Here is a 16,019-nt window from a genome sequence, read left to right on the forward strand (position 1 = left end):
AGATAGACACATGAGAGCTAGTACACATCAACATAGCTGCGGATAGCAGGCAAGTATAAACAATTCCATAGTGGAGACAGACTGTGGGCACCTGTGAAAGGTTATTCATTCCTGGACAACCCTTTCATGGCAAGCACTGAATATAGAAGCTGCATTTTTTACATTTTTTTTATTATTCCCATTTAGGCTTGCACGTGATTCTCTGCATTTTTAGGACATTTCTAACTTTTTCTGAGGACAAACTCATAGATTTCTTACAATTATTAAGTTTATGGTTCAATCAGTTTTTATTGAGTTATCCAAGCAGTTTAGCAATAATAATTACCAAGCATTGTAAGAGGTAATTGTGAAAAACACATGAGAAATGTGATATATCCAAAGATATAAGACACTAGTAAAGTTGATTAGTATCAATTATTAAATTTATAACACTGTTTTCCAGTTTACCATAATTCATTATACAGTATACTTTCTTACGGGAATTCAGAAAATTCTGAATTTTTATTCCAATAAATATGAGTTAATTTGTACCTATCTAGCCTTATTTCTCACACGATAGTAAGAAAAAGCCTGATGTTACCATTTTACTAAAGGAAATCCGTTATTACAAAATTATTTGTCATTTACGAAGGTGTCTAAGCTGGAGTTGGAGAGTGAAAAAATGCAGGAATCATAGTCAAAACTCCACAGCCCTGTTATCTACACCTTTGACTGAAAAAATAAAAAAGTTGCCCAAAACGCATTTAATCATGACATTTACTTGTATTGCATTGTGTCTTACACAAGGTAATATAGGATGGCGATTGTTTAGTGGACAATAACCTACCCGACCATTCTCCATACAGTTGGTCAGCATTACAATTGTGTTGACTTGATGCTCCCAAATCATCCTCCAGAAATCAGAAGTAGTATTTGGTAATGGGCCTTGGCTGGCTATAAATTCTTTAGTTGAATTATAACCCTGCAGATAAAGAAACATATTTGCTAAATGATGTTCACAAGAGAAGGCATCATCTTATCAGATGAAAGAAAATAAGACATGAATAAAGGAACATGTAGTATAGTATTAAAAAGCCATCACAGTGTACAGGGAGTGCAGAATTATTAGGCAAGTTGTATTTTTGAGGATTAATTTTATTATTGAACAACAACCATGTTCTCAATGAACCCAAAAAACTCATTAATATCAAAGCTGAATATTTTTGGAAGTAGTTTTTAGTTTGTTTTTAGTTTTAGCTATTTTAGGGGGATATCTGTGTGTGCAGGTGACTATTACTGTACATAATTATTAGGCAACTTAACAAAAAACAAATATATACCCATTTCAATTATTTATTTTTACCAGTGAAACCAATATAACATCTCAACATTCACAAATATACATTTCTGACATTCAAAACAAAAACAAAAACAAATCAGTGACCAATATAGCCACCTTTCTTTGCAAGGACACTCAAAAGCCTGCCATCCATGGATTCTGTCAGTGTTTTGATCTGTTCACCATCAACATTGCGTGCAGCAGGAACCACAGCCTCCCAGACACTGTTCAGAGAGGTGTACTGTTTTCCCTCACAGGTTCTCAATGGGGTTCAGATCAGGTGAACAAGGAGGCCATGTCATTAGATTTTCTTCTTTTATACCCTTTCTTGCCAGCCACGTTGTGGAGTACTTGGACGCGTGTGATGGAGCATTGTCCTGCATGAAAATCATGTTTTTCTTACCTTGCAGACTTCTTCCTGTACCACTGCTTGAAGAAGGTGTCTTCCAGAAACTGGCAGTAGGACTGGGAGTTGAGCTTGACTCCATCCTCACCTTAAAAAGGCCCCACAAGCTCATCTTTGATGATACCAGCCCAAACCAGTACTCCACCTCCACCTTGCTGGCGTCTGAGTCGGACTGGAGCTCTCTGCCCTTTACCAATCCAGCCATCTGGCCCATCAAGACTCACTCTCATTTCATCAGTCCATAAAACCTTAGAAAAATCAGTCTTGAGATATTTCTTGGCCCAGTCTTGACGTTTCAGCTTGTGTGTCTTGTTCAGTGGTGGTCGTCTTTCAGCCTTTCTTACCTTGGCCATGTCTCTGAGTATTGCACACCTTGTGCTTTTGGGCACTCCAGTGATGTTGCAGCTCTGAAATATGGCCAAACTGGTGGCAAGTGGCATCTTGGCAGCTGCACGCTTGACTTTTCTCAGTTCATGGGCAGTTATTTTGCGCCTTGGTTTTTCCACACGCTTCTTGCGACCCTGTTGACTATTTTGAATGAAACGCTTGATTGTTCGATGATCACGCTTCAGAAGCTTTGCAATTTTTAGAGTGCTGCATCCCTCTGCAAGATATCTCACTATTTTTGACTTTTCTGAGCCTGTCAAGTCCTTCTTTTGACCCATTTTGCCAAAGGAAAGGAAGTTGCCTAATAATTATGCACACCTGATGTAGGGTGTTGATGTCATTAGACCACACCCCTTCTCATTACAGAGATGCACATCACCTAATATGCTTAATTGGTAGTAGGCTTTCGAGCCTATACAGCTTGGAGTAAGACAACATGCATAAAGAGGATGATGTGGTCAAAATACTCATTTGCCTAATAATTCTGCACGTAGTGTATTATCCCAAACACATACAAATACATGGCAATGGAGGTTGTTAGAGTAGAACAAATCTAAAGCTGGTACTCACTGGCATGTAGTTGGCATTGATGTAATCAGAAGTGGATATTCCATTCATAATAGACAATTTAACTCTTGAATGGTCGTCTTGAAATAAAATGCAAATGATACAATTATAAATTAAGATTGTAATACACAACTCTTAGGAACCAAATGTAAAGTGTAACGAAATGGTAAGGGTTTCAAACTCATTCCCCCTATCCTTTCTGTTACAGCAGTGATGGCTCACCCCCAGCACTCCATTGGTGGTGAAACTATGACTCCCAGCATGGTCCATTCATTTCACAGAACAGCCAAGCAAGTTACATCTTGGGAGTCATAGTTTTACCACAACTGGAGTGCCGCAGGTTAGGTATCACAGTGTTAGAGTGTGTATGTTCCCCTTCAGGTTATTGTTGTATTTGGTGCCCCTGCTCTTGCTCCACACTTGTATGTGGAACGGTTCTGACCTTTTCTGTTAAAGGGTTTTCTGAAACTGGGAACCTTTTTTCAGATAGCCAGGCAGGGTGCAAGAGTTAAAAAAAAAATTGTTACAAGTGTTCTGACTCCAGTACCAAGCGCCCTTTCTCTGCTGTTTCTGGTCCCTGCTGTACCAGATGTCTACATCTACTGTACATACATGTCACTACTGGCAGTCAATCAAAGGCCTCAGGACCAGAAATGGAGAAAAGAGCTTAGCACTGGATCTAGAGTGCTGGTGACAGGTGAGACTTTATTGTTAACATTTGCACCCTGCTTAGAAAACTGAACAGCAGTTTCTGGTCTCAGAGAACCTTTTACAGGGTTGTCACACCATGCCAGTGCCACTGGGCACCAAGAAAACAACTTTTTCAGTAAGATGTGCAGAGTCCAACACTGAAGCGTTTTGGCATTCAGAGTTGTGCCAAGATTCTCTGGAGGAGGAGACAGGAGAGGTGTTAAAGGGCATATTTTGGCACTAGAGACGAGAGTAGAATATAGCAGCAACCATGTGTTGTGCCTGAATGACCTGCTGAGAGCGAGTCACAGCAGCAAGCCTGTGCCCAGTTGCCATGACATTGGCTGATGGTCTGGATGCAGAGTCTAAGGGTAAGGCAAGAGTCAAGTACTGCTGATGTGAGAATACAGCTGTGCAGAGATGCAGTTGCCATGAAATAAGTCAGAGAGAGTCTATGGAAGTAACTACTGAGACAGTGTGTGCTAGGTGTGCGCCACTGCAGAGTTGTGGTCTACAGCAGATGGTGAACGTTTGGCTACACTGAGTCCTAAGGCCTGTCCATCCAAGTCTAATAGAGTGAGTGGACTTGTGAGACCAGGAGGGAGAGTAGTAGGCTAAGTGTTTATTGGGGAAGTTTAAGCGAGTCATTCCTCCTCCACAGTTACAATTGAAGTCTAAAGTGTTTTCCTGTATTGTGCAAGCCAGACAAGTCATATTGAGTAGTGTCCTTTCCTACTAAGTACTTGGACTGGGACTGTGTAAACCACATGCAAGGTGCATTCTACACACAGGTAGTTTGGTTTCCATGAAAGGTAGTGGCTTAGCGGGCACATGAACCCTCAGAGACAGTGGTCTTTGCAAATTATTAGTGACTGGTGCAGCCCAGTGAGTTGCATATGTGGCAGAGAGTAGCCTTTCAGAGACCCACAGCACCAGCTGTCAGTAACTGTGGTCCACCCAACTAGTGGAACTTTTAGAGAGGCTTGAGGTCTTCATGAAGTATCCTGCTCCAGAGTAGCAGTACACTGCAAAGTGGAAGAGGAAGAGTTGAAAATGTGTTTATTTTAATATGTACCCAATTCTTCTGTTTGGGGACTACTTATTCAGCCACCATTAGATGAGGCGTGGTGTGAACCTCTATATATAGAGACAGATAAACATTCCAGAGCCAGTAAGAGTGTGTACGGGATTAGTGAGTCATTCTGAGTTTAGGCTCAGTAGTATGCTAACTAATAAGCCAGATTGGACCTAGATCCATCCAGAGCTGGGCCAGAGAGTAAGCCAGATGTAACATGGAGGTGTAGACAAAGCTTAGTAGAGATAACCTATCTAAAAGGACTTATTGGCTTTACAGCGCCAGTTTGCTTCCAGTGCCTGAATGCACATTTAAGCAGATTGATAACCTGTTTGGGACTATCCCTATCCCACAGTAGATTTTGTGGATGTGTACTGTAAGTACGCAACCTGTCCAAAAAGGAGCTAAAAAGTTTGCCTGCTGTTAGGGGGAACCACCTTGTGGTTGCATTTCATCATCTAAAGTAACATTTATACCCCATGCCTTGATGCTTATGTGTAGAAGTCACAAGTAAGGAAGACAACTTTAAAGGGGTTCACTGGAAATTAAGAAAATAAAAATACTTAAATATTAGTTTATTATAAATATATTACCTTGGTTTTCCTTGGTTATAATGGCACTTTTCGTCCAGAGAGCAATTATTAGGAGAAATACAATGGCTGTCGTCCTATTAGTACACACAAAACCTGTACTAATCACACAGGAGGACAAGTTACTTCACAACACTGAGGTAAAGAGATACCTCATCCTCCTCTCCTACTTGTCAGGGATTGTGATCCTGAATACAGCTGATCTTTAGCTTAATCTCTGTAGGAATTGAGTTCATGAGGAGACATGAACTCAAGAGGGGATGGACAGGACAGGCTGTGGCAATGTGCTGCTGTGGTAATGGAGACTGCATACAAGTGCTGCTGCTCATTATCCCCACCCTAATCCGCCTCTCTGTATTTCAAGTCTCCTCATTAACTCAATTTCTACAGAGATTCAGCTGAAGATCTGATTCAGGTATTCAGGATCATAATCCCTGACAAGTACAGCAGAAAAGAGGATAAGGCAGCTCTGTAGCTGTATCCTGTCCTGCTGTGGGATTAGGACAGGTATTGTCTGTACTAATAGGACAGCAGACATTATTTCTCCTAATCATTGCTCCCCAGACAAAATGAATCATTATAACTAATGAAAAGTAATTGGCAATACATTTATAATAAAGTAATATTTAAGTATTTTCATTTTCTTAATTCCCGGACAACCCCTTTAAAGGAGACACTTCGCATTATTAACTACCTGTGCAGCCATGAAACCTGTACATCTGTGGAAAGTACATTTCTGAACATCTGCCAGTCCATTGCATGCTAAAGAACTGCCATGATCTGAATCTTCATTAAAGAAGTGTTCTGCTGCACTACTGCCTCATCATTGCTTCCTGAGACCCTGCCTTGCACCACAAAACCTTCAAAACCAAGGGCACCTCGACCGTCGTCAAACAGGACAGCTCCTGAACCAGAAAGGAAAAACTGGTGCACCCTTCCACAGGACAGCACAAGCCTATGGAGCGTCGGAACCATGGGTACCACTACTACTCCCAACTGGCCACACACTCACGATTGCCCCTGCGCCATGCTGCATTCAGCTGTGCTGAAGGTCTGCTCAGAACTAGTTATGGCAGTTACTGTAACCCTTCAATTAACTACTTGTTTCTTTCTATGCAGTATGTACTGCTTGCTGATCACTAAGATGGTATACATATTGGTATACTTTATATTTACTTACATGGTAGAACATTGATAAAACGGTTCTTAGCTCTGTTTTCCGGCAGCTCAGCTACTCTTTTTGACTGCGTGGTTCCAACCGAGCTTAGCTCCTAGTGGTACAAAAATAAGAAGTTAGACAGAAATCAAAGCATATTACATCACCTTAGGGAGCCTACAGACAGAGCAATGGTGGACAAAGAGGGCCATAGTTGGTCAACATCTAATCTGTTGAGAGGGAGGTTCTCATTGTGGACATCCTCTCAAGGTTATTTCGTCGTTAAGGTGGATACGGGCTGCTTGACATACAGGGCCATTATGTAACTATGGCCTGCTACTGATTCATAGTCCTTTTACGACAACATAAACAGTTATAAATAGGCTAGCAATATAATTATTCTGAAACTTGCGATAACCCCTGATGGTGAAATTTCTGGTGGTCTCCTAAGAATATATCTAGATGCAAATACCTGCAGGGGAGTATAGCATAGGGGTTATGCAAGTGGCTATGTAGCACCTTACAGTATGTCTAGGTGTTAGAACCCACAGGAAGCAGCATGCAAATATACTGGAGACAAGCTAACGTGGGAGGTTGTGAAAAATAAATGCTCAGAATGCACATTATATAGCAGTGTGAAATGTTTAGTAGGAATCACATTCAATGACAGATAACTCCATGTCAATTGTAAGTCCAATATGCTGTATAAATTTATTATACAAAAATTGGAGTTTCATTTAAAAGGGGTTTTCCAGGAGTAGAATAGTGATTACCTATCCTCAGAATGTGACGAGGGGACATATTCTGCGTCTGGAGGAAAGAAGGTTTGTACACAAACATAGAAGAGGATTCTTTACGGTAAGAGCAGTGAGACTATGGAACTCTCTGCCTGAGGAGGTGGTGATGGTGAGTACAATAAAGGAATTCAAGAGGGGCCTGGATGTATTTCTGGAGTGTAATAATATTACAGGCTATAGCTACTAGAGAGGGGTTGTTGATCCAGGGAGTTATTCTGATTGCCTGATTGGAGTCGGGAAGGATTTTTTTTTTTCCTAAACTGAGGAAAATTGGCTTCTACCTCACAGTTTTTTTTTTGCCTTCCTCTGGATCAACTTCCAGGATAACAGGCCGAACTGGATGGACAAATGTCTTTTTTTAGCCTTGTAAACTATGTTACTATGTTAATTAATATCTGAACAGTAGGGGTCTGACAACCAACGCCCCTGCCGATCAGTTGTTTGTGGAGGCCACAGCCCGTGGCCTCCTCACAGCATACCAAGCACAGTGCTATACATTGTATAACAGATGTGCATCATTTTGCAGCTGGTCTCATTCTCCTGAATAGGACTGAGCTACATTGAGGGCACGTGACAGATTAATGTGATGTCACTGGCCTAGGAAGTGGCCGCAATGTTCACCAGACTGCCACAGCACTTCAAACAACTGACCCACAGGAGTGCTGGGACCCCCACTAATCAGATATTGATAAACTATCCTTAGGATAATTCTTTCACAACCTTTTTAATAAAAAAAGAAATTCATTCTTTCTTAGGAACATTCTTTCACAACTCCTTTAAGCAATAAAGAAATTTAAATCCACTATAATTTATGTTACTTCCTGGCATAATTTAAAGCTAATGTGTCAGGCCGCGGGCTGGCCAGTAGTAATGTTACAATAGACCACTTTCCATCGCTACAGTCATACTATTCCAAACAAGGCAGGAAAGAGAAATGCTAGATCTACCATACATAAACTATACCTGATACTCTTCTGCAAATCCAAAATCACTGTCTGCATGGTTAGTTTCATAATGCAGCTTGAACTTGTCTTTTGGAATAGTGTGAACTCTAAACGCAACCCAAGACAAAACGATAAATCATCAATGATAAGGATGCTCAGAGGTTACTTCTGCTGATCACATTGCGATTATGGTTGGATTTTCTGTTACATCTGCAGTCTTATAAATGGGCAATGCTAAAAATCACATTGAAATACGAGCATGCAACTATCTCTGACATTATTAGATATTAAACTAAGGAAGTATTTTCTATTTCCTTGAAGGAATGTGTGAAAGATACTTCATGGGGCTTGTTTTGGCAGCCCTCAAGGAGAACCTGTCACGTTGACTATGGTGTCTGATCTAGAGCAGCAGGAGCTGAGCAGATGGATATATAGTTTTATGGGAAAAGATTCAGTAAAACTTGTAATTTACTCATTTTGTTTATTGCTCTTTCTATGTGTAAAGGGTCATGGAGTTATAGCATGCACATACGGATGTAGCAGGGTTAACACACATGCTTTATGAGATATATTATTTAAACTAAATGCAACTAAATTCGTTAAGCAATTGCTTTTCAGTGGCTTTTGTTTCAAGATAACGCTATGAGTTAAGGAATTTGAGTTAAGAGTGTGAGTGTTACCCCTGCTACATCTGTAGGATGTTCTCTCTCCTCACCACAAGAGATGGAGTCCTACTGAGTCCTACAGAGAGGAGAGAGAGCAATATGTCCAAGGACTTCTCTATCTTAGGTTTTGCATTCAATGGGGGTCACAGCTCTATGCCCCCCACTGATCAAAACATTTGGTAAGTCTCTATGACATATTCAAAGTTATCAGATAACTCAGACCCTTTAAGAGTCCAGTGGGCGGTCCTATCAGTGATTAAAAGCTATCTCTTCAGACACACAGGGAAAGCCCTCAATCACTGAGTAGGACTGCCCCCCTGGACTCCTCAACATAGAAAAAGCAGGGATTAAAATGAATAAGATACAAGTTATAATGAATGGTGTTCCACAAAACTATGTAGCGATCTGCTAAGTTCCTCCACCTGTAGTGTGAACCTACATAGAGCTTCTATAAAGATAGGTAGGGGTTTGAAGTACTGAGCTGTGCTATAAGAGAAGGTTTTATGGTGCAAACCAACTAAAAAAAGAAGACATTTTCAGCCCTCCGTATGCCCCAGGTTTAAAAATAATCAAACATAAGCAACACAAACTGTGAAACTCTAGATACCTTCTTGTATTAAAAGTAGCAGTAGTCATGTTTTCACCGGTCTCCTTTTGACTAAGAAAAAAAAAGAAAAAGTGTTAGAGTTTTGTACAACATTTTAAGAAAAAACGGCTTCTACAAAAAGATGAAAAACTATATTACCAATACAATCACAGTTCTCCATTAGATGTTTTTTCTAATTATTTAATATTCAGTGAAAACTCTCCAAAATACCAAAGAAAGACCAAAAGGAGGTTTTACTGCATTGTCTTTTTTTTTTTTTTATCAAAAACACTTCATGAAAGGACCCATCCAAATTTACGAACATCATCACCACCCTCCAAATGCATGCACAGATGGTTTTATAGCAGTCCTTAAAGGGGTTGTTTCACTTCAGCAAATGACATTTATCATGTAGAGAAAGTTAATACCAGGCACTTACTAATGTATTGTCATTGTCCATATTGCCTCCATTGCTGTAATTTTTCCATTATACCCTGCTCGTATCTAGGGGTTATGACCACCATGCAATCCAGCAGTGGTAGTCGTGCTTGCACACTATAGAAAAAAGCGCTGGCATATCTAGTGACCGGGACAGCACGATGCGCATAGGTTTAGCGCTTTTTCCTGTAGTGTGCAAGCACGACCACCACTAATGGATTGCAGGGTGGTCGTGACCCTCTGGAAACAAGCAGTGTATAATGTGTTGGAAGGGATTAATATTGATAGCCTATCCTTCATACTATCAGATTAACATACCTTGTTGAAACCCAATTTATTTATATGTTTCCAGAAGTAATAACAGATGGACAGAACAATACAACGTTCTGAGAAATTATTCTCCAGCATTGTCAGGACGGCAGATAGTACTACAGTAATGGACTCAAGGAAGGTTCATTTCCTATGCACCCCTATGCCTGAAACTGGTATAAAAAAGTCACAAACTGCGACCTCATGCCTCCTCATAAATTAAGCATCATCCCACCAGGGCAAGGGATAGCAAGACGGGCATAGAAAACACTGATCCCGATAAATGGCCCTTAAGGGTCTCTTTAATGGACATCCCAATGTTGTATAATAATACCCCATACATGATACTTCATTACATAATACCCCCAACTGTGAAATCTGTAATGGAAATAATTAAAATAAGACGTAAAACAATATCTTACCTTCTCCTCTTCTTAACAAAGTAAACTATAAGTGCAATGAGGAGGAAGAATAGTAAGATGCCAAATATTGAGCCGACAATAACTCCTGCCAAAAAATAAAGATTTGGTCAAAAACACCATCCAGGCGACCCTGATAAGGATGGTGTAGGTGGCAGCTGGTGGTTTACCTGTGTTGTCGGTCGAGCAGATTATTTCACTGGTGACAGCAGTGGTACTTGTTGCCACAGTCATCACCCTAATTTTGTAACTGGCGGCAGGTTGAAGATTGGGTATTATGACATCATATGAGCAGTTGTCAACTTTTTTCATGGCGCCATTGTCCACCAACACCTTAAATGCAGAATAATTCCCATCCGGACAAACAAAATAAACTGTTATCTGGTATGCTTCCGATTTAGAGCACTTGAAGTCAGTGACTGGGTCAGGGACTGAAAAATGGGAAAAGTTTAATTTGTAAACTGTGACTCGACTATGTTCCTCATATCATATAAGCAAATAATATACAGTGATACCATTGTGATTGTTAAGGGGGAATATTAATCACCAATATTTATGCAAATATCGGTAATTAATATTCATAAATAAGCGTAGGCCGTCTATAGATAGTCACGCCTATTTATAACCTTAATATACGCTTTCTATTGCTTAACACAACACACGGTCACTAACATTTACTATCTGCGTGCGCCTAACTAACTCACTACTGCTAACAAGTACATGCTACCCAAAAGGTACAAATATTACGGTATTTATTAACACCTGACGCACACAATATACAGTAAATACACAGCACTACAAATACAATACTAGCTATACTATTCAATCCCCAAATTCCACCCACAAGCTATACATGACACACATACACACACACTTACTTCTGACCGCCCACCCCTTCTAACAATATACTATCCCTAAAAGGGGGGGGGGGGTAATAGGGGTTATTGGGAAAGGGATAATACCAAGCTGGGGTATGCCTGGCAGGGAAGGGGTTAATGGATAGGGTTAATAGAGGTAAGGGTTATAGTGGGGGTTAATGGAGGTATGGATAGTGGGGGTTCGTTGGTGGGATAGTGGGGGTTAATGGAGGTATAGGATTATAGTGGGGGTTAAATGGAGAGGAGATCGTTGGTGGGATAGTGGGGGTTAATGGAGAGGAGGTATAGTGGGGGTTAAATGGAGAGGAGGTCGTTGGTCGGATAGAGGAGGTATAGGATTCGTTGGTGGGATAGTGGGGGTTAATGGAGAGGAGGTATAGGATTCATTGGTGGGATAGTGGGGGGGGGGGGGGATACTCAGTCCTTCCGCTCGTTATCCAGGGGATGCTCGTCGTCCTGGGGATGATTCTTCAGGATGGGCGGCCGGCTCTACTCTGCTAAGTGCAGGGCCTGCCGGACTTATATGAGCCCCTGGGAAATATCAGAGGCGGATGGGCACAGGTGCTGGGCACATCTGCGCACATCGCCCTCTGAGGGGACCATTTATGCACAACTAATATATATGCATGCCCCAGTAGGCATGCATATATATTTATGCATACCTGCCACGCTTCCTCAACAATCCCCCTGTTGTCGGAAATACAACAATATCTTGGGGGAAGGGTGGAGGCATCTTTGCCCCCCCCCAACCCGTCCTCGGTGATGGTCCAGGAAAACCGGAGTGCACCCTGTCTCTTAGGTACCTAGACATCATCTAACCCAACGACTTCCTCCGACCTGCCCTTCACCATAACCAACTCCTCCATCCACAGGATACACCATTGTCTTCTTCTCCCAGGAACTCTCTTCTGCCTTGATTGTTATGGTGTCAGCCCCTCCTACTTTCATCTCTTTCTGGACTTCCGGAGTGGCTTGACCCTCGCAGTCTTCGACTGGTCTTTCTCTCACTCTTCTGGTGTCGGTCACTCCTGATAAGTTTAGAATGACCATACCCTCACCGTCTCTCGGCATTACTGCCGATCTTCAGGTGTCGTCCACGCCCAAGGAATCTGGAGTGGGTCCACCCTCGCAGTCTCAGTCTCCATTCTGCGCCAACTCTCCTTAAGCATGTCTTGTTCCATCTTGATGGAAGGATGGGTGCGGTTCTCCCGTGGACAGATTAATAGGTCTTTACAAGGCAGGTCAGACTTTTAAGCGGTGATGTCATAGTACCTAAATTCTAACTGCGGAGAACACCTCCGCCACACTACACATCCAGCCCTTCCCTTAAGAACTTCACTGTTCCAGGGTTCAAGGTGGCAAATGGCAACAAAGGATGCCTTCCTCAAACCCCCAGAGTCCTCCGAGTCAGGCCCACTGCTTAGATTTTGAAATCTGTGTTTGGTTTTGAGGCTAGAGGTCGGTTATACTGTGAATTATCAGGCAAGAGAGACGCGGTCAGCAGTCTGAGCGTCTAGGACCTGATAATTCAGACAGGTAACGTGACTCTTCCATTCAGCACCAAACGCAGATCAAAATCTTTAGCAGAGAATCTATAATCTATCTGTGAGTAATATTTTGCTATTTGCTTTACATGGTCACTGCATCGCTCAAGTGTTGCAAGGGAGAAGAGGACACGTCACTGGAGGAGATCCATCTTCGTTGGAGCGGCGTACAAGTCCGGCTGGTCGGGAAGAAGCGATCCAGGAGAAAAAGGACTTCTTCCAAGCAGCTACGTAGGACGAAGAGGTACGACACCAAGGAGAAAATGGACGCTCATCAAACAGTGAGTATGGACTTCCCCACACTGCAACACTTGAGCAGACACAGCACATTTAACCCCATCCTCCCCACCACATACAAGTCAGCAGAAATGCTGTGGTCCGATTTGTTAGCACAGGCTTGTAGTTATGACAAGCTTTGTGTTAACAAGTGGACGTTGTTTAATAAGGCCATCAAACAGCTTCAGATGCTAGCCAAACTGGTTCATACGTTTGAGGCTAGCATCTGTAAGCCAAAAGGAAGTGGTGCTGGTGTCTCAGTCAACGGAGACAATTCCTCCGGCCGTTCACTGCCAGTGCTGTGCCAGTAATTCGGGCCAGGTTTTGGCATTACAGACACAGCTGGCGGAGAATGTGCAGTCTACTGTTGACCGAGATGCGCAAGTGGCTAGGTTAGAGTCACAGTTAGTAGAGCTGCAGTGGCAGAAGGAGGAAATTGAGGCTAAGTTGACTCAGTCTTTTACTGAGGTCAAGGCCTTCAAGGAGCAGACTGCCTCTACTAATGTGACGGTAGCCAAATTGAAGGCTCAGGTTGCTGTAAGCTCCCAGATAATGACTGGCATGCAACAGGTCATCACCAATTTTGTGCCGGCCCTTTCTTTTCCCATAAAGTCAGGGTCGGAATCTCCCAAAACTTTGCCATATGCAGGGCAAAAAGGGGGGAGAGTAGTCTGTGACGGGCCAAATCACCAGACCAAGCCTGTCCAGACTAACAGAGATTTTTCCCTGACTTTGGGGAAAAGAAAGATTGTGAAAAGTGCCTCCCTGAGGATGGAACAATTCAGGGAGCGCGGTTGCAGTGTGGATGGACCTACGCCATGCCGGGCAAACATCAAATGTTTTGCGTGTGGTGGCTTGGGTCATATAGCGAAAGACTGCAAAACACACAAGACAGAAAGCCCAATCAGGTGCTTCAGGTGTGGGAACAAAGGACACATTGCAAGGAATTGCCCTTCTGCAAGTAATTGCAAGGTGTCCAGTGATGGGATTCAGGTAACAAATCGTGCAGCGGGGTCTAGTCAGCTTGGCCATAAAGGCGTTACCTCTCAGCGACACATGCATCAGGCGCTGAGGGGTCAGAATGGCCAAGCTAGGCCAGGCAACATTTGACACCCCTGTACTATTTGTTACACAGTGTGTTCCCTGTGTATGTCCATGTTGTGTGTTTATGTTATCTGTTTGTACGTTCTTCTTGATGTTGATGGTGGTAGTCCTTGTCTACGAATCTGTTCCACCATGCTGATTTATGTAGCATCCTCTGAAGGTAGGGTGTTCAGACACCAGTGTTAGGATAACGAGGAGTCCTGTGAGATAAAGGGCAGCCCAATACCTTTCTCTACCCATGGGTCAAAGGTATTGGTGCTGGGATTTTGACATTTAATTGCACCGTTAGGGAAGAAATCTCCCAGGAGCGCCTGGTATTTTCTTCTGCCATAGGTGTGTTTATATGGAACAGAGGAAAAACCCAGATGACGCCACAGAAGAGACCAGCTATCCCCCTGACACTCTTGTGAGGCTCCAGAGGATCCCACTGGATTTTGGCAACCAAGGGATCTTTGTTCAGAGGTGTTCTAGAGATGGAGGACTGTGCCACAATCCAGCGGGATCCTTATCTCAGGCTCTGGAGAAAGACTTGGAGATGTTCGGGTGGAAGAGCATATTCAGCTACGATCTCTTGTTTCACCCAGTGAAACTTCTTCTGGTTCTGGTCATCATCATATACATTAGACTGCGTATCGGAGGGTCAAGGGACTTATTGACCAAACACACCAGAACCAGAGAGAACTTTACCAAACTAACCGGAGGAGGAGGCTCAGGACATAACTCCAACATAGTTCTGTAGCCAAATACCTTATGGACACACGTTATTTCCTATGAGGGTTCAGGACGTATAACTTGTGCTATCCTGAAACCCCATAGCAATATGTACAAATATTGATTTTGTATGTTGGTCGATTGTGTACCCATAGACACTCTAGGTACAAATGCGTAACAGCCTATGCCCAGGGAAACTCGCCCAACGCACTGCGTGAGTTATAATTTGGCTGTACACATTTGCATCTTATAGTCGTTTCCCATTGACACGGGGGTCTGTGACCTACCTGTGTCTTTGGAGGTGTAGAGAGATAGGCCAGGTTGCATGAGTCTCTATGGGTACACACTTTTAATGGAATTTGGTGGTGTTGGGAGGGATGTAACCTGTTTTTGTGTGAATGGGGAAGAGTAGATTTGCCACTTTAACCCCAAGAACAGTGACGTTTGTAAGGGTTGGACTGAATGTCAGTGAGTGCGGTGTTCTTTCCTGCAGTTAGAATTTAGGTACCATGACATCACTTCTTACCAAAAATTCTGACCTGCCTTGTAAAGACCTACATATCCGTCCATGAGAGAACCTCCCCAACAACTGATTCTTCAATCAAGATGGAAGAAGCAGTGTCGGAAGAAAAGTCGTGCTGTTACTAACAGGAAGCCATTCCACGGTTGACCGTACTACATGGAGATCGTGAGGGTGAAGCTATCCCAGAGTCTGACTAAAGAAAGACTAAGATGGGGACGGCGGCGGGTACCTAAAGATCGACACTGACAGCGAAAACGAAAGGAGGCCAGTCCACGGTTGCTATGTGGATCGACCTATAGACTGTGAGGGTGAAGCCATTCCAGAGTCATTGGGAGAGACTGATACCTGAAGATTGACACTGACAGACCACAGACCAAGAAAGTTCCAGAGAAGTAGACGGTGTATTCTGTGGATGGATACGCCTGGTTACGTTGAAGGGCAGGTCGGAGGTGGTAGTGCGCAATGGGTGATGACTAGGTACCTTAAGGGCCATATTACTTCAGTCCTTCCCAAACTGTTACCAAGAGGGGGGTTCAGGGGGCAAATATATCCCAACATATCCCCAAAATTATTGTCGAATTGCGACAACAGGGGGATTGTTGAGGGAAGTGTTGGATTTATATATATATGTATATA

The 16,019-nt window shown here is 42.8% G+C and overlaps 1 protein-coding gene across 1 annotated transcript in view; it reads right to left on the reverse strand.

Moving 5' to 3' along the window:
- PTPRH (protein tyrosine phosphatase receptor type H) overlaps positions 1–16,019 on the reverse strand; it is a 167,981-nt gene that overhangs the window by 16,536 nt on the left and 135,426 nt on the right. Inside the window, exons 12-18 of the mRNA XM_044281718.1 lie at positions 10,518–10,778; positions 10,351–10,435; positions 9,203–9,253; positions 7,950–8,037; positions 6,214–6,304; positions 2,682–2,758; positions 827–961 (exon numbers count right to left, since the gene is read on the reverse strand). Of these exons, the coding sequence (XP_044137653.1) occupies positions 827–961; positions 2,682–2,758; positions 6,214–6,304; positions 7,950–8,037; positions 9,203–9,253; positions 10,351–10,435; positions 10,518–10,778 (788 nt within the window). The remainder of the gene's footprint in view (positions 1–826; positions 962–2,681; positions 2,759–6,213; positions 6,305–7,949; positions 8,038–9,202; positions 9,254–10,350; positions 10,436–10,517; positions 10,779–16,019) is intronic.

This window comes from Bufo gargarizans, chromosome 2 (assembly GCF_014858855.1).
Source record: "Bufo gargarizans isolate SCDJY-AF-19 chromosome 2, ASM1485885v1, whole genome shotgun sequence".
In the NCBI taxonomy this organism is placed as follows: Eukaryota; Metazoa; Chordata; class Amphibia; order Anura; family Bufonidae; genus Bufo; species Bufo gargarizans.